The sequence below is a fragment of the Vigna angularis genome, chromosome 1 (genome assembly GCF_016808095.1).
Source record: "Vigna angularis cultivar LongXiaoDou No.4 chromosome 1, ASM1680809v1, whole genome shotgun sequence".
Lineage (NCBI taxonomy): Eukaryota > Viridiplantae > Streptophyta > Magnoliopsida > Fabales > Fabaceae > Vigna > Vigna angularis.
In genome coordinates, this window is record NC_068970.1 from 26,141,972 (window position 1) to 26,164,061 (window position 22,090).

General features: G+C 33.3%; 2 protein-coding genes across 2 annotated transcripts in view; both read right to left on the reverse strand.

Moving 5' to 3' along the window:
• LOC108328103 (uncharacterized) overlaps positions 1 to 9,881 on the reverse strand; it is a 31,526-nt gene extending 21,645 nt beyond the window's left edge. The window contains exons 1-2 of the mRNA XM_052868192.1: positions 9,758 to 9,881; positions 1,418 to 1,501 (exon numbers count right to left, since the gene is read on the reverse strand). Coding sequence (XP_052724152.1) covers positions 1,418 to 1,501; positions 9,758 to 9,881 — 208 coding nt within the window. The remainder of the gene's footprint in view (positions 1 to 1,417; positions 1,502 to 9,757) is intronic.
• A 9,170-nt stretch (positions 9,882 to 19,051) lies between these two features.
• On the reverse strand, positions 19,052 to 20,371 carry LOC108328112 (cyclin-dependent kinase inhibitor 7). Its single transcript, XM_052874527.1, has 4 exons — positions 19,912 to 20,371; positions 19,675 to 19,720; positions 19,399 to 19,563; positions 19,052 to 19,243 (listed from the first exon to the last, which is right to left on the reverse strand). Exons 1-4 carry the CDS (start codon positions 20,201 to 20,203, stop codon positions 19,177 to 19,179), a joined length of 570 nt encoding a protein of 189 aa, XP_052730487.1. The 5' UTR covers positions 20,204 to 20,371; the 3' UTR covers positions 19,052 to 19,176.
• Positions 20,372 to 22,090: the final 1,719 nt, after the last annotated feature.

A 22,090-nucleotide genomic window follows, 5' to 3' on the forward strand; every position in this document is an offset into this window, starting at 1 on the left:
ACAGAGAGGGGTAGCAACAAAAAGAAATAACAAGAAATATGATTGATAATGTTAAAATACTATCAAATCTAATCTCAGACATAATGTGACAATATTATGTCCTTGTACACTTGTGCAAAATTTCAGTAAGAGAAAAGAATATACATACAAGCATTATCACTATGTACGAAAGTCTCTGTCAAACACCCATACTCAAAACAATATAGTAATTCATTTTACCTAATCTTTCTATTATAATAACAAAATATAGAATTTCATACAAAAAGGACAACCAAACAAAAGAAACTGTTGCAAACTTATGTATTTTACAAACTCTTTTTTTATCCATTTTCATCCTCTAAAATTAAAAAAACTATTGTCCTTTTAAGTGATCCCAGTTTTTCTTAGGAGGTACAAAGAGAATGCAGATTATTAACCCTTTTAGGATCAATACAAGCGAGCATCCAAGAACATATAATGAGGGAAGTAGTTGAATTTAACCAGCCACATACACTTAACCAGTCACAAAGATACAAAGCCACCTACATTGATATGTTTATTTAATTTTTTACTTTCTTTAGGAAGTAAAAAGGGAAAATGCAGAGGGATGAGTTTTTATACAGAGGTGCTCTCTCGGTTTTGTCTTAGTAGAAATAGGTTTCAATGTGACTATGGGAAAGGAGGGAAGTTGAAATAGTAAACTGGGTGAAATCTCTATAAAAAGTTATGATTTCTACTGTCATAAGCCAGAAGTTAGAGAGTTGTTACCTTGTGAAAAGTGGTTCTTCAGTATGAAAGTTGAGTGTTCCAAGTTTTAGCTAGTTGTGCATTTCTTTACCAGTCAGTTTATATATTTTAGTAGTGTTTATTATTCATGCATTCTAGTTTCTTAACACTACTCTGAGAATACCTTTTGGAAGTACATTGCATATTAAAAGTACTTATTTCGGTCATATTTTTTTATAAGTTTTCATGGTTAACAAAAAAACAAAGCGCTAAGATTTTAGTTTCTTATAATTGACACTTACATTCTTCTTATGCTACATTTTAGGGGAAATATGTTGACTAAAGTTTAATGGGATATAAGGCTTTACCATAGAAGGATAGTGTGGTATGATATGGTCAAGTGGTGAAAGATGTTAAAATCTTTTCCTAATATTCTGACAATATAGTCAACACTTATGGATTGAACCTCTACACTCAATTATTTCTTCACTATGGGTCGACATTGGAGAATTGAACTTTTAATACTTAAATGAAATGACTCCTAAACAATATCAGAGGAGCAGTTGGAGCGGTCTTCTAATATTTCCTATATGGGTGTTGGATTCAAAAAGGAGCTTATGTGATGTTTCTTTTTGCTACTACATCAAATTCATGAATGTTTGTTTCTTTTTGACTCAAACATCTTTAGGAGATGATTGTATAACCTTGGTACCTGAAGGTGGTCTTGCTAAGGGAATGTCTATGCCAGGATCAACCATAATTTCCAATATGCCAATATCTGATCTGCTTCCTATGCCTAAAGACCCTCATATAATGCCAACAGGTCTTAATGGTCAGACTGATTCATCAGAGCGCACACAATATAACTCAATGGAAGATCTTGGGTCAAGACCTAGTACTAACACAATATAACAGATTATAAAACATGTACTAAACCACATCATTTCCACTAACAACCAAGACATACAACAAACAATTGTACTAAAATAGACAGTCATCAAGAGAAGACAATACCCATTTTCAATCATATCCAATAAACACAAACCCAAGTCTAACGAATTAATATGAATTAATACCTACCGGGTGCAGAAGGAAATTGGAGCTCCACCTTATCTCTTCCAACGGGAACAAACCAACCTAGGGTTTCACAAATCGGGATTTCCAACCTCCAAAGAAACAAGAACAATAATCGGTCAATGTAACATTATAGATACTACGAAAATGAAGGAAATTTGGATTACTTACCAGATGAAGGTTTCAATTAACCACGGAGGTCGTCCTACAGTGTTTGTTGAACGAGATTGTTTCGGCAACGACGCACAACCACATTTAGGGAAAACGCTTCCAAGCCCTTTAATGTGTTCGATAGAAGAGCCTTTCACTACGTTCGACAGAGGAGACTTCAAGTTAGGGTTCGAGAGAGGTTCAAGTAGGAGCAGTAGCAAAGAGAAGAAGGCTCCATGAGGGAGAACAAGGCTCAACAAGGGAGAAGGTTGCAGTTAGTAAGGACGATTAATGATGAGAAAAAGGCATAGGTAGGAGTGGAGAAGGACGAATAGCTAGGGCTCGAGAAGGGGAGAAACTTGGCTCGAGGGAGGTAGGGAGAAAAGTGATACAAGAGTCTTAATCAGGTTCTATATTATTTAGTTTTATTTTTTAATTATTAATTATCTCCATATCCGTATGAAAAATCAGCGGGTAAATATTTTTTCAACTTACATACGGTCTTACATACGAACCTATCCTTGGAAAAGTTCCCGCTAACACGCGCCAATTTTACCCACCGATATTATATACAGATAATCCGTATATAACATTTTTACCCCATTATATATAGATTTTCCCGTATGTACGGCTATTCCACAGATCCGTATATAACATTCGTATATAACATCCCTATTATATACGGATAAAAATCCATATATAATAATCCGTATATAATTGCCATTTTTCTTGTAGTGAATTAGACAATTCTTTTTCATTCCTTGCATCATTCTCCATTTTCATACATCCAATTAGATAGGAGCATGCATTATCAAATAGATTTCCTTCATTTTATTTTCATTTTAATTCCCCTATTGTTTTAGTAGTTAACAAAGGTTAGCAATACACAATCTAGCTTAATAAGTATCGACTCCACAAATTGATACCCGAGTTAGTACCCTATACAACATTAGGGGGATTGCTTGAATTTTGTTGGCTCTTTAGGCGACAAAAGAAATTTTCCAATTCGTTGAATTTTGTAAACAAAATTAATCCTTCTTTAGCAAGATTAACAATTGGATGTATGATCTTTTGATTAGAACCAGTATAAAAATCACTTGTGCAAGCTTCTCTCCCTTATACTTTTATTTACTTTCTATTATTTGATGTGATTTTTCTGTTCTGTGAAGTTACTTTATAAAAAGGAACGTTTTTTCTTTTAAAGAAGGTATTTTTTGTTAGCAAAGAGAAGAAGATGGACATCTTGCTTCAATAAAGGATTTTAATGATGATATTTCATGGAGAAGTGTTTGAAGAATTAAATAAGTGCTTGATTTCAAGAAATACTTTGAAGACTCGATAATTAGTTGTTCAAGACTTGTAATATGTGTATTGTAATTAATTTAGTAGTTTAAGAGCAAATAGGTAGAACCTAAGTAGCAAAGCACTCATAAAAAGTTTAATTTTTCATGAAAGTCTCTGGAATAATTGATCAGTGGTAGTTGTGAACTTGACTCTTAGTTTTCTAACCTAATTTTCAAATACAATAGTATATAAATAATTAACTTGAACACAACTTAAAAACAATTTTTCATCAAGAGTATTAGAGTTGTATGCTTAAGGAAACTTTTTGTTTGTGAAAAGGAAGCTTGTAAACTTGGTGCTTGTCGGAGGAAGTGTTTTTTCTTAGTGTATTTAAGTAGTGGAGTATACCTACAAAGCAAAGTCAAGTTGTTCATCTTTTTTTGCGTCAAAAGGAGGTGTCTTTCATCTATTATATGTTAACAGAGGTGGTTTCTAATTTCAATATTTATTTCTCTATTGTAAATTGTTACTTATTTTAGCAGAAATGTTAATCCCTCTTTTGGAGAGATTATCAACTGAACATAAGGTCTTTTGGTTTAAACCAGTATAAAAATTACCTGTGTAATTTTTCTTTTCCCTTCTCTCCTTTTTTTATTTGCTTTTATTCAAATTAATTTTTCAGATTTATTAAAGAAATTTTTAAAAGAAAAAATATGTTGAAGAGAAGCAGATTTTAAGTGGAACCAATTTGCTCCCTCTTGGTTTTTGTCCTCAGTCTAATCATTCTGCTAAGTGTTTTCTACAATTTTTAACTTAAAATCAATTCACTCCCCTCTTGGTTATTGTCCAGTAAATATTCCGTTGCGCATTTCTAACATAGTTTAGTTCAAAATTAGTGCAGTTTGGAAACATATTAAAGTACATAGTAGTTGATTTCAGTTAATATTACATTTTAATGTAGTTTAGTGAAGTTCAATGCAATACAGGTAGATAGAACAAAAAATAATTCTAAGTTTGTCTAATCTAATTTTAAATATAATTAAGTTTAAACAAACTAATTTTTTTGTTGCATGCAGTTTTTAATAATGCAATTCATTTTTTTTCCACTCCTAAATCCACTAGAAATGCTAATAAACCTTGATTCCCTTTTATATTTGGCTAGTATGAGTTGTCATGAGGTGCTTTGGCTAAGAATATTTTTTGTTAAAATAATTGATAAATAACTCTCGTAAGATGTTTATAGAATTATATTTTTTTAAAATTTAATAACATTAAAAAGTTAATTTCAAATCTAATTTAATTTATAAAATTGGTTTGGACATTGAAATTTATAATTATTTATGTAAGTTATCATTATCTCGTATTATTTTCATTATACTTGTGTTAAAATATAAATAATTAATATATTTGATAGCGGTCCAATAATAATTATAATACGATAAATTTAATAAATAATAATTTTTGAAAAAATTATGTTTTAAACTTGAACTTTTCAACAAGTACCAAATTTTATTGTCTTCTGTACATTTTGGTTGATTTTCACTCCAAATAAATATCTGCTCTCCAACCCAATCGCATGGCGTGTTAGATTTTCGTGTTCCAAAGAATTTGGCAATACTGTCTTTCCAACAAGGTTGGGAGATTCCTAACCATTCTAAGGTTTTTTTTGTTTTTAACTGTTAGAACCGAAAGAGTGCAGAAGGCAGTTTAAATTAAATGGGGCAGATTCAAATTTAAGAATAAGTGGTTACCATAGGTGAACTGACTTATCGTACTGCTACCATCTTTGCATCGAACAAGGAGAAAATTTAACGGCAGAAGAGTAGAAAATTTAACTGTGTAGAAGAGTAGTTGTGCATCAGTAACTCACCAATATATGTAAGTGTTGCGCAGATCGTTCAGTTATAGGCGTGTACGAAATGCCTTTTAGTGACTTGTATTCTATTTATATGAATCGGTAATGTCATAAATATTCCTCACAGAACATTCAAATAACTTCAATACTGATTTGCTGTTATTTATTTTCTTTCTCGATGCATCCTTTTGGATAACTTTTCTTTAGGACGATGCCAGAATTTTTTTCTTATTCAAATGCTTCCACCTTCAATATACTAAAAAAACATTCAGTGCAAATATTTTATTCCAGTCTTCAAAACATTTCTTTTGACACTTCTTTTGCCCTTTTCCTAAACATTAGAAGTATGTTGGCAGGCAGCCACCAGCGTGATTTGTGGGTTTGCTCATTTTGTGTCGTTGGTCCTTTTACTCACCTTCAACTACTTTAGAATGGACTCATTCATGCAATGCAATGCAAGTACAAAAGAAAAAAGTCCCAACTCTCCTCATTAGTCTTCAAATCCTGTATAATACCACACCACCTTAGTTTTGAAACATCATTGCACTGCTCTGTTGGCTTGTGTTGTTCCATGGAAATAATGATTGATAACTGCACAAATAAAGTCCAAAGTGATACCCTCTGGTGGTATCTCCTTGCACAGAACAAACCAAATATGGTACTGTTGTAATAAATAGCAGTTAACGTTTACTATGGTGTTAGATTCAAGAGTAATAATAAAATCACAAACTTTTACATTCATTTTACATACAATATAAACTAAAAAATATTATAAAGAAGTAAATTTATATATATATATATTTTTAAAAATATTAAATAGATATAAAAATTTATGTATCATATATATTTTTTTTAATTCAACTCTTTCCTATAACATGAAAGCCATAATAATAGGATACCTATTTACATAATTGACGCCATCCACCCATCTTAATTCGCTTTCACCGGAAGGAGGGTAAATCTAGTGTTCCCACTATATCCAACATACTGCATCTACCCTCTCTAAACAATAAGCTTACAATTTAATCATTAGCAGAGTACTTTGTCCTTGCTTTTCTTTTTCCCATCTGTCTCTGTTCTTTCACTATAAAACCACACTTAATTTTCTTTTCACCAATAATGCTCCATCCTTTATTCTAGCTTTTTATCACACTTAACTGTTGTTTATACATAAGTTTGCATATTTAGTCATTTCCTTAATTGTTTTCTTTTCTTATTTTTCTCTAACTATGATCATCAAGTAATCGCTCATATAGTCGGACAACTTTTATCCCCAGAAAAGGTAATCTTCCAACATGATTTAATCAATGCTATCAATCTTGATAATACATATATAACTTGTATATGAATATGAATGATATATATAAAATAGATTTATTTTTTTTAGTCTACACATTCCACTCTCTAAAAAAAAAGGCAAATATTATTCAGTGAGAAAAAGAGTATAGTTTGTCTTGATATTTATGAACTTTATTGCACAGCATGAATGAGTTTTTTGGTTTGATGGTGTATGTACTTTCTGGTATTAATAAAGCTGTTACAAAATATGAGATTATGCTACTTGTTGAGATTAAAGCTGTTTTGAAAACGTTAAAACTTATCCAAATTATCATCCACTTTAATCTGCATGCAATTAATAAGGAGGCGTGAGGAAGTTTACTGCAAAAGTTGGGGTGAGTAATCGTGATTCAATCAGTACTCAGTAACGGTCTTTTCCAATTTCTAATAGTAGAGCCACAGTAAGTGGTCCATTCCATGTTACGTACATAATAGTGGTGAAATGAATATCTAAGATTTTGAATTTGAACATAGAATCCCAAGTGTTGTGCACTCCCCACTTAAAGTTTAATATTGGATAAAAGCTAATAGTCGAAGACATGCATGGTCCTATAACTTCTCGGTGTGTGCAAATATGACAGTTCTAAATGGGAGTGGGGAAAAGAAAGGAAGAAAGTAATAAGAAAGGTAGAAAGTGGCATGCCCCAGGGGACTTAGCTAGGCTCAAAATAAATTCAACTAAATCTCACATGTGGGTGGTTCATATATTCAAGATGTAAGAAAAATAGTAGTTTATGTTCGAGATGTCATGTTTATTCTAAATAAGACCAATCCTTGGAGTTAGTAAGATGAGAAAATTATTTTATGACTTGATCCAAGGAACACCATTGTGCTATTTGTTAGAGATATGTCCCTGTTTCATTCACTAAAACAAAAAATACAAAGCAATTTAGTATTTAAAACAATACCCTTCTCAATCCAAACTCCGAGTTCTTTTCATTAGGTTTTTCCTTTTGGACGTATTTTTGTTTTTAAAAATCTTTTTATCTATTATATGTTTTTCAATACATGAAGTTTTTTTAGTCTTCTTAACTAGATTTTCTGAAATATCAACATCAAACATGTAACTTTTACAAGAAAAACATTCACTAAGAGTTCAATAACTATGGTATCTTTCATTTCCAAATTGGAAATTTTATTTTTCAAAATAGCTTCCTAATATAAGGCTTTTTCATACTTGAGTTGCAATTCTTTAAAATATTTAATTTTTCATGTGCAACATCTAATTTTTCAGATTTATCAAGTAATTCTAAAAATGTCTTTTGTAAATCAACTTCACCATTATCAACGCTAGAAATGCTTACTTAGCTTGTAGTGTCCTCATTGTTTGCCATTAAGCACAAGTCGCCTTCCTCATCAGAGTGCCTTGAACTAGATGAGCTTGAGTCATTGTCATCCCAAGCCATGTACGCCTTCTTCTTTTTGTGAGATTTATTTTCTTTCTTTTGCTCACCCTCTTGTTGTTAGGACATTTAGCTTTTACGTGTCCCCTTTCACTATAACCATAACACTTGTAGTTGAATGATGAAGTTTGATTCTCCTTTTTCTCACTTCAAAACTTACCCGAATCTTTTAATAATGAGGCTCATGTTTTATGAACTTTGTGAATCTTTTCTCACTTCCTTGGGGTTAGTAAGATGAGAAAATTATTTTGACTTGAATCAAACATATTTTCTACAAGGAACACCATTGTGCTTTATATTGTACTTGTTAGAGGTATGTTCCTATTTCATGCAGTAAAATAAGAAACAACAGGCAGTTTGGTATCTAAAACAATACCTTTTCAATCCAAACTCTGAGTTCTTTTCATTAGGTTTTTCCTTTCGAACATATTTTTGATTTTAGAAATCCTTTTATCTGCTACATGTTTTCAATAGATGAATTGTTTTAGCTTCCTTGACTAGATTTTCTAAAATATCAATATGAAACATGTGACTTTTATAAGAAAGACACTCAGTAGGAGGTTCAATAACTATGGTCTCTTTCATTTCCAAATTGGAAATTTTATTTTTCAAAATAGCTTCCTCTAAGGCTTTTTCATACTTTAGTTGCAATTCTTTAAAATATTTAATTTTTCATGTATAATATCTAATTTTTCAGATTCATCAAGTAATTCTAAAAATGCCTTTTATAAATCAACTTCAACATTATCAACGCTAGAAATGCTTACTTAGCTTGTAGTGTCCTTATTGATTTTCATTAAGCACAAGTCGGCTTTCTCATCAGAGTCGCTTGATCTAGATGATCTTGAGTCATTGTCATCTCAAGCGATGTACACCTTCTTCTTTTTGTTGGATTTCTTTTCTTTCTTTTCCTCACCCCTTTTGTTGTTAGGACATTCAGCTTTTATTGTCCCCTTTCACCACAACCATAACACTTGTAGTTGAATGATGAAGTTTGATTCTCTTTTTTCTCACTTCAAAACGTACCGTTGTCTTTGGACTTCATGAACTTTGCGAATCTTTTAATGATGAGGCTCATGTTTTCATCCTCAGATTCATCATCATTCTTTGGACTTTTTCCTTTCGAAATTTCAGCTTTGAACGTCAAGGTTTTCTTTTTTCCCTGGTCTTCCTCAACACTCAATTTATTTAGCTCGAGTTCATGCTCTCTCAACTTTTCGAATAACATGGTGATGAGTATATTTTTATGCCCACATTTTAGGTTTAATTTCAAATTTTTAGTGGAATAATTGTGTTTAAATGGTTGATTTGAGTAAGATTTATTATGTTTGGATTTATCGGGGCTTTGGGAGTGAAAAAGGCTTTAAATGTGATTTTTAATTGGATAAATTATTTTGGATGATCTAATATTTGTTGATGCAGCTGAAATTAAAGTTTGATTGATTCAAAACATGAAAATAAGTAGTCCAAGTTGTAAAGTAAAGTCTGAATTAGTTTATTCTGAAAAGGAATTTACAAAAGAACCAAAGGCACCCCTACATTTACAAACATACACCCTTTTTTCAGCAAATGGGCCACACCATCAGATTTTACTCCTACATCCCTATATTTTTACAACTACACCCCTCTTTTTGAAATGAGCCAAATAGTTAGCTCTTACTCTTGTACCCCCTACTTTGTCTAAGTTCACCCCTACCACTAATAAATCAGACTTAACCAAATCATGCCATATGGCAATCCTAACTCTAAAGATTTGTCCAACTAGAACAAGCCACACAATCATCTTTGCCACATCATCAATTTGTCACATTGTCACCCTCTCCCACTAGAAATCCTAATGCCCTTTGTCCTTCCTTGTTCCATTCTAGCACCATATCAGCCTCCATGTTTCCGACCACCACGCAAACCACCGTGAATCTCGTCGTCATTGCCCCTCAACCTCCCTCACCATCAACTTCGTGCAACTGCACCTCCAACCACAAACCATCATCTTCGTCCCGCATCACCAACACAAAATCGTGAACATGTCCAAAACCCAAATATTCATCACGAGCTCTTCCACCGATGTTCATCTTCTCCGTTCAGCAACTACCCTAAACCTCATCCCAAAAAACACCATGATCCCTAATCGTAGAGCCTCCCTCACCATTGTGAACATCTCAAAAACCAACGTCTTCCTCAACCTCTTTCCATCGCAACCAACAAAAACCACAAAACCCAACAACCCGAATCGTGATGTTCCTTCATCTTCGTTCAACATCATGCACAAATCTAACATGAACCTGTGAGAGCCATTGTAAGCCTTAATTGCGACCATTTCCTTGTGCCATCACTCAAATCCCTAACATGAACTAATCCCAAACAAGAAACCAATAGAAAACCCTCAAACCGTGCCTCCATCTTCGCGAGAACCTGCAAAGTGAAACTTCAAAAATCACAGAACCACCAACCCTAAACGACCATGGCTAGCGAACGCGAAGGCCACCTTATCTTCTTCAGCTAGAAGCACACCCTTAATCACGACACTTAAAACCTCCATCCATAACGAGTTCGAAGCCACCGTGACCATACCTTTCCAATCTCCATCGAAACCCTAATTTTTAGGTGGGGAATGGAACTGCCACGTAGCAGTCCCTCATTGGAAGTCCCATATGGTCAAACTAGTCATGGTCAAAGGTTTCTACACTTGGTAAATCTAGTCAAATCAGGGACCAAAGTGCAAATATTAAAGATTTGCTAGATCTTTCTACAAATTTGGAGGACTAGGAAGGGATGAAATGCAGTTTTGGGAAAATGAAAATTGATAATAATTTGTTAAATATTTTACAAGATAATGTCAACATAAATATCTACCAAATATTTTAAAACTGATTAAATCTATTGAATATTTAGAAAATATTGTAGTACAAGATAAAAGATTTTACCAATAGAATATTTAGAATCCAAACCCAATCAATTCCTATATAAAGAGACCTAGAGGAAGCATAAATCAATCATTCATTCACTTAGACTCCTCCACTAGGAAGCACTCATCCATTATTCCTCTCATTTTGTTCTACCATTTCACTCCATTCATTGAGGGCTAAGCTTTTAGGGTTATTCCATTGTAATTCCATTATGGATTCCGAGGTTAAGTTGAATTAAATGTTTATTAGGCTATATCCATGAAAATATTCTTTTGAAATTGCTTTAAAAGGTATTAGGCATGCAAATATTTATTTAATTGATTTAGAAAATGTTTCAAACACAAATATTTCATGTTTAGTAGTAAATGAAGAAAATCCATGGTTGTGGTATAAGAGAGCTGCTCATATTCATATGCAACAATTGAATAGATTCATATCTAAAGACTTAATAATTGATCTACCAAAACTCATTTTTTTTAAAGACAAACTATGTGTTGTATGTCAAAAGGGTAAACAAGTTAAATCATCTTTTAATTTGAAAAATATTGTTTCGAGTGAAAAACCCTTAGAACTCTTGCACATGGATTTATTTGGTCCTTTAAGGATAAAAAGTTTTGGGAAAAATTTTTATACTTTCGTTATTGTTGATGACTATTCAAGATATACATGGACATTCTTCATTACTCTAAAAAGTGAAACTTTCAAAGTTTTCAAAAGGTTTGCGAAACAGGTTCAAAATGAAAAAGATTTAAAAAATTAAATCTATTCGCAGCGATCATGGAGGGAAATTTCAAAATGAATCATTTGAAAAAATTTGTGAAGAACTTGGAATTTTTCATATTTTTTCTGCATATAGAACTCCACAACAAAATGCGGTTGTAGAAAGAAAGAATAGATCTTTGGAAGAACTTTCAAGAACTTTACTGAATGAATCGAATATTCAAAAATATTTTTGGGTTGACGCTGTGAGTATTGCATGTTATGTTTTAAACCGATTTTAAAATGTACTTCTTATGAATTATTTAAAGGAAGAAAGTCAAATGTTTCTCATTTAAGAATTTTTGGATGCAAATGTTTTGTTTTAAATAATGGAAAACAAAGTTGGGGAAAATTTGATTAAAATGAATCAGAGAACTTTTGAAAATGAAGAATTTATACAAGTTTTCTTTGATGAAATTGTGGACCTTGAGAAAAAACCTCTCGAGTCAAATGAATCAGATGCAGGTGAAGAAGAAGACTTGTAGGAGACAATAGTTGACGAGACAAATAATCCTCAACCTGAAGATTTAGCTAAGACATGACAACAACCCCAAGGATTATCACTAGACAATGTTATTGGAGAAGTCTCAAAAGGGTAAGTACTCGTAGAAACTTAGCTAATTATTGCATGACTATGGCTTTTGTTTCATAGTTAGAACCTAAGAACGTCAAGTAGAAGCTCTTGAATACGATCATTGGTGTCAAATCTATAAAATATTTAAGATTGTAATCACACTAGTAAAAAAATTAATTTTGTAGCAACAATTTATACTAGTTACAATCCATCAGGTATAAAAAGTGGTGCAATGACATAATTGTAAATATGATAACACTTTTTATATCGATTATAATTATAACATATATGTAATGTGGACGTAATAGTATTTTTGTAATAAAGAAAAAAACTTTATAAAGTGGTTCTAGTTATAATCAATATAGAAAATGGATGAGTTGACATTTTTGTAGTAAATAAAAAAACTTTCTATAGTGGTTCTAATTACAATTGGTATAAAAACTAGACTCGGTGACATTTTTATAATAAATAAGAAAAGTTTTTGTATTGCTTATACTTATAACAAGTATAGAAAATAGTTTCTTAATGTTATTTTCATTTGTAAATAGAGGTTTTAATTATTCATGCTCGCATTGCATTTTTTATCCTCTTTTCATCTTTCCTTCTATTTCTCTCTAACTGTCAGGCTTTCTTTCCTTGTCACTTTCCCTTTGTCTCTTTCTTCGCCCCTATCTATGCCATGTCCAAGCCATCATCCACCTTCGATGCTCTCATGTTCACCGCCAAGAAGAATTCCAAATCCAAAACACCCAAGCTTCCATCTCCTCGTAAGAAAAGAAAATATCCACTCTCCACTTCCTCACAGAACCCTAGCAAGCCCAAATCCCCCAAACTATCTTCTCTGCCCATAATCATGGAATCGAAGCAAGCAATTAAATAAGTTGTTAAACCAAAAGGTATTTAGTCTAAACCGCAGAAGGTACACCAACTGTCATCATCATCTTCTTCAAATGAGATGACCGAGGAGCTGAAGAAGCAAGTTTCATGGCTGAATCAAAGACCTTCTAGTTTCAATCCTACTTTAATGATTTCATAGGAGAAGGTACAACCTATTTTGTTTCTCTTTCTCGCTTTGGCATTATATAATTTCTCAAGAAAGTAAAAAACTAGTTATCAATGACATTATTAATGTTAAAATATGTATTAAATGAATTTTTTATTTTGTATTGTCAGACCCTTAAAAACCCACTAAGAAACCCCATTTGAGTGGAAGCCAAGTGTCAAGAAGAGAGTTAGAATTTTAGAAAGTGGAAAACAGGTGGCAGGAGGAGGTTGGTCGTTCGGTTTTGACGGTAGAAGTAAAACTCTAAGTTTTCAAAAATTCACGCCACTTCTGCATACACCCTTCTTCACCAAAGTCCTGAACTTTCATTTTCTCCTCCTTCTCTCTAGATTTCTTCATCTTCTCTCTAAGAAATCTTACTATTTTCTTCTTCCGATCATCAAACAGACCACACCTAAGCATTCCCGACGTCGAGGGCGTTCGTTTGAACCGATCAGTTTTTGATTCCGAGCTGGTAAGTTCATCTCTCCCTTAGCCGTGTGTTTTTTGTCGCATGCGAACCCAGATTTTTGGTTGCATGAGTTGATCCTCTCATTTTGAGTATTTCTGGTCTTGTGTTTGATTTAGTTTCTTAAAGCATGACTGTAGAACATTAAGGCCTCTAGTAGAGGAGAACCCTATTCTGCATTGTGAACATTCGGTTACGCTTAAGAGGTAAGGGAAGCTAGCTAATTTAATTACTTAGTTTTGATGTATGAAACTGTTGTTTGATGATCATGCATGTATGTGAAATTGAATTATTTGATGTTCGGTGATTTTGGGTGTGGACTGTTATATGCAATATTCTGGGTTTGGATGAAATTTGTGAAGTGGTTGAGAAGTTCTGCAAGTTTTGTAAAAAATCGATCGGTATAGAACGCTCGGTCTGGTCATATATTTGGGCTTAGCGGTATTACGCTTCGTAGTGATAATTTGGTTATGTGTTGTTCGGTTTAATAGTAAGCGTTCGGTCTGAGTATAATTCTTCTTTATGTTTCCTAAACAGTTTAGTTAATGTATTCTATAATACGTAAAGTCATAGATGTTATCGTTATTTTTCATTAAAAATAAGTGTGGCGTAATTGTATATGTATATTCCTTCATGTTTACTTGAGTTTAGTAGTGCTTGGTCTTGGACCAAGCGTTCGGTCTCAGTAGCGCTCGCTCTTGATATAGTTTTCGGTTTTATACTATTATTTATGATAGTACTAGCGCTCGGTCTTGTACTAGCCGTTAGGCTAATGATAGCGCTCGGTCTTGTACTAGCCGTTAGGCTAGTGATAGCGCTCGGTTTTGTACTAACCATTATGCTAGTGATAGCGCTCGGCCATGTACTGTCTTGGTAGTGCTTGTTCTGTACTAGTGTTCGGTCTTGGTAGTGCTCAGTCTTGTACTAGCGCTCGTTCTTGGTAAGTGCTTGGTCTTGGACCAGCACTCGTTCGATATAGTGCTCGGTTTTGTACTAAGTGTTTATGATAGTGTTAGCAATCGGTATTATTGAGTTGTGTGGTCTCTTATGAGCGCTTGTTCTCATACTAGTGCTCAATATCGTACTTGTACTAAGTTAATAGTGTTTGGTCTAAGACAATATTGTTCGTTCTAAATCATAAGTGCTTGATATAAATCCAAGTGTTCGACTCCTGCTTGAGTCTTATTCTCTAAATGATCGTTCAGTCATGTTCTCATATTGGAAGTGCTCTCCTGTTCGGTCTTGTTCATAAGTTATGTTGATCTTTCACGTTCAGTCGTGTTCAAAGGTGGGGTTATTGTTGTACTTTTAGGTGTGATATTTATTTAAAGATGTGATGGATGAGAAAGTATGATGTGAAAATTATATATGGATCTAAAAGAGAATTCCAAGGAGGAATGTCTCAGTGATTGGTTGTAATGTGGTAAAAGTATAAATAGGGAAAGCTTAGTATTGGTGTTCATCCTGAAATTCTAATGGTCACTGAGTCTCAAGTAGAGAATGGTGATGCATGTGGTGAGAATAGCAGGAGACCCTAGCCTGGGCGGTATGTATTACCTTGACCTAAGGTGAGGTATAACGGGTTGACCTCGTGTGGCAAGCTCAAGGGTTTTTCCATGATGCGGTAATACTGATGGTTTTCCAGATTACCACCCACGAGTGCACGAACGACCATAGCTCATATTCATACTAGTCCGGACAGTCAGTGTAAAGTGGTCGTTTATAACATGTTTTATGATTTCTGTATATGTATAATTGTATTATGTGGGTATCTGAATTGTATGTTAACATAGTTAATTAAATTACACTAGCTTACCCTTATGTCCTGTCTTGTCATGTATTCCCGTTCGTTCGTCCTTGTCATTGCGATGATCACCCTGTGGGTGAGAGCAGAAGGAGAAGAGTTGCTGGAAGAAGCACTGGAAGAGGTGGAAGTGAAGACTGAACCTTAGGAACGTTCGGTATAAGTATTTTGTAAACCGTTCGTTCTAGTGGTAGCCATTGTACAGTTTTATCTCCCTGTTATTCTGTAAGGCTGTTTGTACGTCCTATCTTTTGTAAGAACTGATCTGAAGTATTATGAATGTGATGTTCCAATTATATGGTTCTACACTGTATTTTTGGGATGTTACATGTATAGTCATAGTAAAATATTTAATTATTTTATTATTTGTTTATAATAATTTTGTAGTCGTTTCAAAAATAAAATAGAAATTGAGAAATTATATTAAACAATTTTTTGTTAAAGATTGCTTAATTTCTAGAATTGGTCGTACCTATATAAATTTGTCAACGCTTAATATTTGATGTTAATTTAATAAATAAGTTAGATGTAAACAATTAAAATAGTAGGAGATGAAATTAAAATTAAAGTCAAATTAGTAAAGTAAATAATTAAACCTGGACAAAATATATTAATTTTTTATTTACTATTCTATAATTCTTTTTAAAAAATCACTAAACACTAGCTACATGAAAATCAGAAACCAATAATATTTGTCTAGCTTCCATTAATAAGCAACATTCATTCCTCCCCACCATCTACGCTGCTGAGATCTTATGTGCCTCGCATTTTCTTTTCTTATGCATCCTTCATATTCTCTTTATTTCTTTTTTTTTTCTCTCGACAAAGGCTTTAATCTTCTCAATATCTTCAAGAAGATAACAGTGTCATATTGTTAAAAAAAATAATATAAAAGAAAGATAAAAACATTTTGAAATCCATAACGTCTCGCGGAATTTATGGTAATTTCGTCTTTGCTTTTTTGTATATATAATTTTACTTTTGAATAAATAATTACATTATATAATTTACGGTATTTAAAGCATCAAGTATATAATATATATATAAATGTATATATGGATAGATAGACAAACAATTATACATTATATACCTTTTATTTAAATGAACATAAAAATTAAATCGCATAAAAAGCATCCCGTAAATAACACATTGGTAAAATAATACCAATGAATGTGTATAATAAGAATAAAAGCGTAAATAAATTAGTGAGACAATATTTTCACTAAAACCAAGTAGGAGTAGTAAATATACAATTACACAATTCAAACGTGTGAAAATAAGTAATTTTGTTATTTACATAATTACGAGTATTTTTACATATAAGTAAGAGTTCTCTAAACAATCTTTGATAATAGTGGATGTAAAATACTAGAAAAAAAATATTAAATATGTAATGTTTTGATGGTAGTAAATTAAATATACAGTACCTGAGCTGACAAATAATAATAAATTTGATTGAAGTCCTGCATATCTGATTTTGCGAAATTTAACATGGCACGTTAAAAATCCTGCATATCTGTTTTTGCGTGGTGTGCACTCTGTTTGAAAATGGCAGCAGATCCGAAGCAAATTAAACCTGGCGATATTAATGCACCACACCACGTGCAAGTCTTCTACTTCCATCATTTATCTTATATCGATTTTTGGTTCATCATATAGAAAAAGGAAAATGGACTCTGGAAGGCTGGAAAGTGCACATTTGGATCCATGATGACATGGATAAGGGTGCTGCTGCTGCTGCCGTTTTTGACACGTGTGTAATCATTACATTGTACACGGCACCTATGGACCCTCTTTCTTTTCGTTTCTACAATTCATTCTGTCATCACTCCTTCATAACGAATATTATGTCACCTCTATGTATCCTTTACTCAACAACCGTTAAGCAACAAGTAAAAGAGAAAAGGAAACATTCAAAATTAAGATTAAAAGCTACTTTACTTTTTGCCTATCTATTTCCTCAAACCATTATATAGAGCTTACTATGAGATACGTTGTGTAATCAATATGTAGTGAAGCACCACTTGCAAATTTTGCTTCATTGGTACATAATCACCAACATTTTCATGTGAACCGATAGCCCTTCACTTTCAATTAAACCCATGTAATACCTCCTCACTGCTTTTTATCTCTTTTAATCATCAATATACATATTTAGCAACTTCAATAATTGAAGATCATCACCAAAAAGACAATAGCATTCACAAATGGACCAGATTCACTTACATGGGTATCTATTCATTTAAAAAAAATTATTCTAAACAAAAAATATGGGAAAAGGAGAACATGGTTTCCATTATTAACCGAGCAAATCCATAAATTTAGACATGTAGGGTAGGTGCATGGATTTGTAGAGTCATTACTCCCTTTTGTTTATTAAAAGGGTAGGTTGTAAGTTCGGTGGTCATTGTAAGTGGTTGTTAATTTTGTGTATTTTGGTAATGCAAAGCATATACCTTGAAATTCAATCATAAAGCCGCATATGAGATGTAGAAGACTTTAATTAGTCTGTGCAGTCATTTCTTAGGAACCAGGCACACGTGGTCCCCACAAAAAATAGGGGAATCATCATAGCTCGGGATGGAGAGGATATTCCAAATGACCTAAAAGAAAAAAAGTGGAAAATATAAAAAAGGTAATTGAAGCTACGGAAAGCTGAAGAGGAAACATGCAGGCTAACGGGAAGGTCGAAGAAAAAATACTTTTTCACAGAAAATTACCGAGTAACGATTAATGTTCTATCCATTAATTCTTCTAATAATGAATAATAAAAACAGCCGTAAGAATTAGATGAATTCCTTATTGTACTGGAAACACTGAAAGAGACAGTCTCAATTACAATACCAAATTCTAGATCACCCATTCAATGCGGGAATTTTTGTTTTCTAATTGTATATTTCCCACAGAACCCAAATTGATTTTTTTTTCTTCATCGTCTCACAGGAAGGTTCGACGCTTGTACTACTTCTATTTGAGTGCGGAGTAGCAGAAAAACCAGCTTCTTGTTAGAAAAAAGAGAAAGCAGTTAGCTATACAAAAACTAACCCACCACTACCAGCACTATCGCCGTCTCTCCGGAGCAACCAGAAGTCGCACGCTCGTTTTCGTTTCTCTCTCTCTCTCTCTCTCTCTCTCTCTCTCTCTCTCTCTCTCTCTCTCTCTCTCTCTCTCTCTCTCTCTCTCTCTCTCTCTCTCTCTCTCTCTCTCTCTCTCTCTCTCTCTCTCTCTCTCTCTCTCTCTCTCTCTCTCTCTCTCTCTCTCTCTCTCTCTCTCTCTCTCTCTCTCTCTCTCTCTCTCTCTCTCTCTCTCTCTCTCTCTCTCTCTCTCTCTCTCTCTCTCTCTCTCTCTCTCTCTCTCTCTCTCTCTCTCTCTCTCTCTCTCTCTCTCTCTCTCTCTCTCTCTCTCTCTCTCTCTCTCTCTCTCTCTCTCTCTCTCTCTCTCTCTCTCTCTCTCTCTCTCTCTCTCTCTCTCTCTCTCTCTCTCTCTCTCTCTCTCTCTCTCTCTCTCTCTCTCTCTCTCTCTCTCTCTCTCTCTCTCTCTCTCTCTCTCTCTCTCTCTCTCTCTCTCTCTTCTCTCTCTCTCTCTCTCTCTCTCTCTCTCTCTCTCTCTCTCTCTCTCTCTCTCTCTCTCTCTCTCTCTCTCTCTCTCTCTCTCTCTCTCTCTCTCTCTCTCTCTCTCTCTCTCTCTCTCTCTCTCTCTCTCTCTCTCTCTCTCTCTCTCTCTCTCTCTCTCTCTCTCTCTCTCTCTCTCTCTCTCTCTCTCTCTCTCTCTCTCTCTCTCTCTCTCTCTCTCATTCTCACATATTCAAAGCATTCAATGTAAACGAACCCACTGGTAGCGACCCTCCAACGGCGTATCTCTAACAATATCAAAGTTGTACCTGCATACAAGGAAAAGTTATTAGTTAGTTAGGGTTCGATTATGGCTCCTCTACACTGTAAGCACGACCACATTCCGTATCCTGTGTCGCGCAAGAAAAAAAGAAAAGGGAAAGTTATTTGTAGCCATCAACAGATTTAGTATACCACTACTTACTTCTCCACGAATCGCTTCTGCTCGTACTTTTCAGCCATTGCGAAAAACTCTTCGATCTCCGCCTTAGGCGGCTCCTTGACTTTTCGTTTCTCGGTCACCTCCGCCGAAGACTTCGCCGGAAACATCGTCGATTCTTCCGAGTCTCCAGAAAACTCACTCAACAAGCTGAACAGACAGCCAATAACGAATAAATAAATGATGCATTGTTTTAGTGGCAACGCTTGGTTAGAAAATTGCTCGCGAATGTATGAAAAAGAAGGTAGAATGAACTAAAACCTGGACGATTTGAAATTGTGATTGGTTGAATGTACCTTTTGAAACCCTTGGTCTGCATTAACCAGCGAATATCAATAAATACATGTAAAAAAAATTAAATAGGTTAATTATAATTAAAGACAGTAATTAGAGCAAGAAAGAAAAAACTACAAGGACTGTTTGGCATCCAAAAATATTTGGACGCAAATCGGAAAACTATGAAAGTGCACAATTCATAGTAAGTCAGAATTTGAAGACCCAAAACCTGCAGATCTAACGGCGCGGTGTGGAGCTCCTTAACGTGGCTGGAGCTACAGCACGATCGATCAGAGCAAGGTTCACCCGAAACCACGGTGCCGGCGGAATTGACGGAAGCTTCCGGCGACACGATAGTGTCGGGAAACCAGTGGTGCGTGTCGGAAGAGCGTAACTGGAAGGAAGCAGAATTAGCAGTAGCCGCGGTCTTCCGTTTCTTGGAAATGGTGGGTTCACTTGAAGATGCTTCTTCCATAGGCACAATTGTGAGAGTGCATCGTTTACACTCACTCATATTTTTTTTGTTGATGTTGTTCTTCTTTTATTGATCCTCTCTCTATGTGTGAGGTTGTTTCTATTTTCAGATGGGCTAGTCGTATAGAGGGAGGTGGAGGGAGCTTAAAAAGAGGATGATCACAGAGGAATATTTACTGAGCGTAGTGATTCCATCCATGGACGGTTCAGATTTAATTTATTGATCAACAGGTGGCCCCTCTTGTCTCCCTCCCTTCGTCCTTCCCTCGCTACACTAGCCGCTAAACGACATCGTTAGGATGATTGCTACCCTTTAGGCTGTTCGGTTACGCCCAAAAACTCTTCTAAATTAACTTTACCTTTAAATATTAAATCAAGATAGATAAAACATATGTTCAATTTTGGATTTTTATAGGAATATACTCGATAAATTCCTTCAAAAGGAATTCTTTTCAAATTAAAAAATAAAAACAATCATTTCTAAAATCTATCCATCTCTACTTGCTAAATAAATCACACAAAATTATTGAAATAAAGCTTTTTTTTTAGTTTTTTTCTAGTTAGCCAAATATCAACGCGAAAAAAATTTTAACCTGTTCCTGTGCTTATTTGCAACACCCCATGTGAAACGCTTCCTTATCTGCATGCAGTAGACCTTTACAGAATAAAATTTTTGTTTGAGCCTTTTCTTTCTCTCCTTTTTAATTAAAGTAGATAAAACTCTTTTCACTCTTTTACATAGAGAAAATTATTTTAAGGTATATTTCATTTATTGATTTTATAAATATCTAATAAATAAATAAATGAAATTAACTTTTACTTGAACTAAAGTTACTCTGTTAGAAGGTAAAGTTATTTAGTTTTTCAAAGCAACTAATTCTTCTCTAAAGTGGTTACTTTTTAGTTATGTATTTTTTAAATTTTAATTTAACTTTATACTTAAATTAATTTTTAACTTGCAGCATAACTGTTTTTTCTTTTTTTTATCATGTATCTATAGAAACATTATTCTTAGAAAAATCATTCACTGTGCAAAAACAGGAGTACAATTATTATAGATTTTTAATAAAATGAGTAAATTATATGAGATTCAATAACAAAAGTTTTTAAAGGAATATCTTAAGTTTAAACATGTAAAAAAAATTCAATCATTTCAAGTTAATGAGACGTAAGATTTTTAAAATATATTTTTCGTTCTCTAAATTATTTATCATTAGCATTCTCTCAATTTATTTGAATATATAAATTATTCTTGAAATTGAATAAATTATTTTAAATTTTATCCATTTCATTTTTATTTCGATACTACATTTTCTTAAGGACTTGTTTTTTTTCTTTTGTCTTATTCATTTTTATTTATATTCCTATCTAGCAATCTATATTTAAAAATTTATCAATAGACACAAATGTTTTTATATCACAACTTAAAATGTAAAATATAAACTATATTCGTGCAGCGTGTAAAACTGAAAGTATTTGATAACTAACAAGTCTCTTGTTACGGTACTTTCGTGATTTTTTGTACTTGTTTTCAAATATTATACAAAAAATTTATAATATATATTTGAAATTTCATCATAGAAAACTTTTCTTAATAAATTGTTTTACTATATCATTGCATGTTGAGATGACAAATATATCATACATGGCATGAAAAGGTAAATATCGTGGTGAATATATTGTCATAAATAAACTTTAGGGTAAAGTTTTATTGAATTTCAACTGTTGCATCTTAAAAGCAAATTATGATTCCGTTTCAAAATAGTTTTCATGGAGACTTAATCTACCATCAACATTTGGAATCTTTAAGCTTTAATTATTCTCATGATAATCAATTACAATTAACCAAGGTGTCTCTTTCTAATAATTCTTTCAAATTAAAAATAAGAGAAAAGAGCGAAAAAAAACTTCGTTTTCTTTATTATTG

What these genes read in the sequence shown, in the direction of transcription:
- LOC108328112 (XM_052874527.1), bottom strand. Translation starts at nt 20,203, where the DNA reads ATGAGTGAGTGTAAACGATGCACTCTCACAATTGTGCCTATGGAAGAA. An exon ending in GTTAGATCTGCAGGTTTTGG is followed by an intron (nt 19,721 to 19,911) that starts GTCTTCAAATTC and finishes ATGCAGACCAAG; the next exon opens with GGTTTCAAAAGGTACATTCA. An exon ending in CACAATTTCAAATCGTCCAG is followed by an intron (nt 19,564 to 19,674) that starts GTTTTAGTTCAT and finishes CTGTCTGTTCAG; the next exon opens with CTTGTTGAGTGAGTTTTCTG.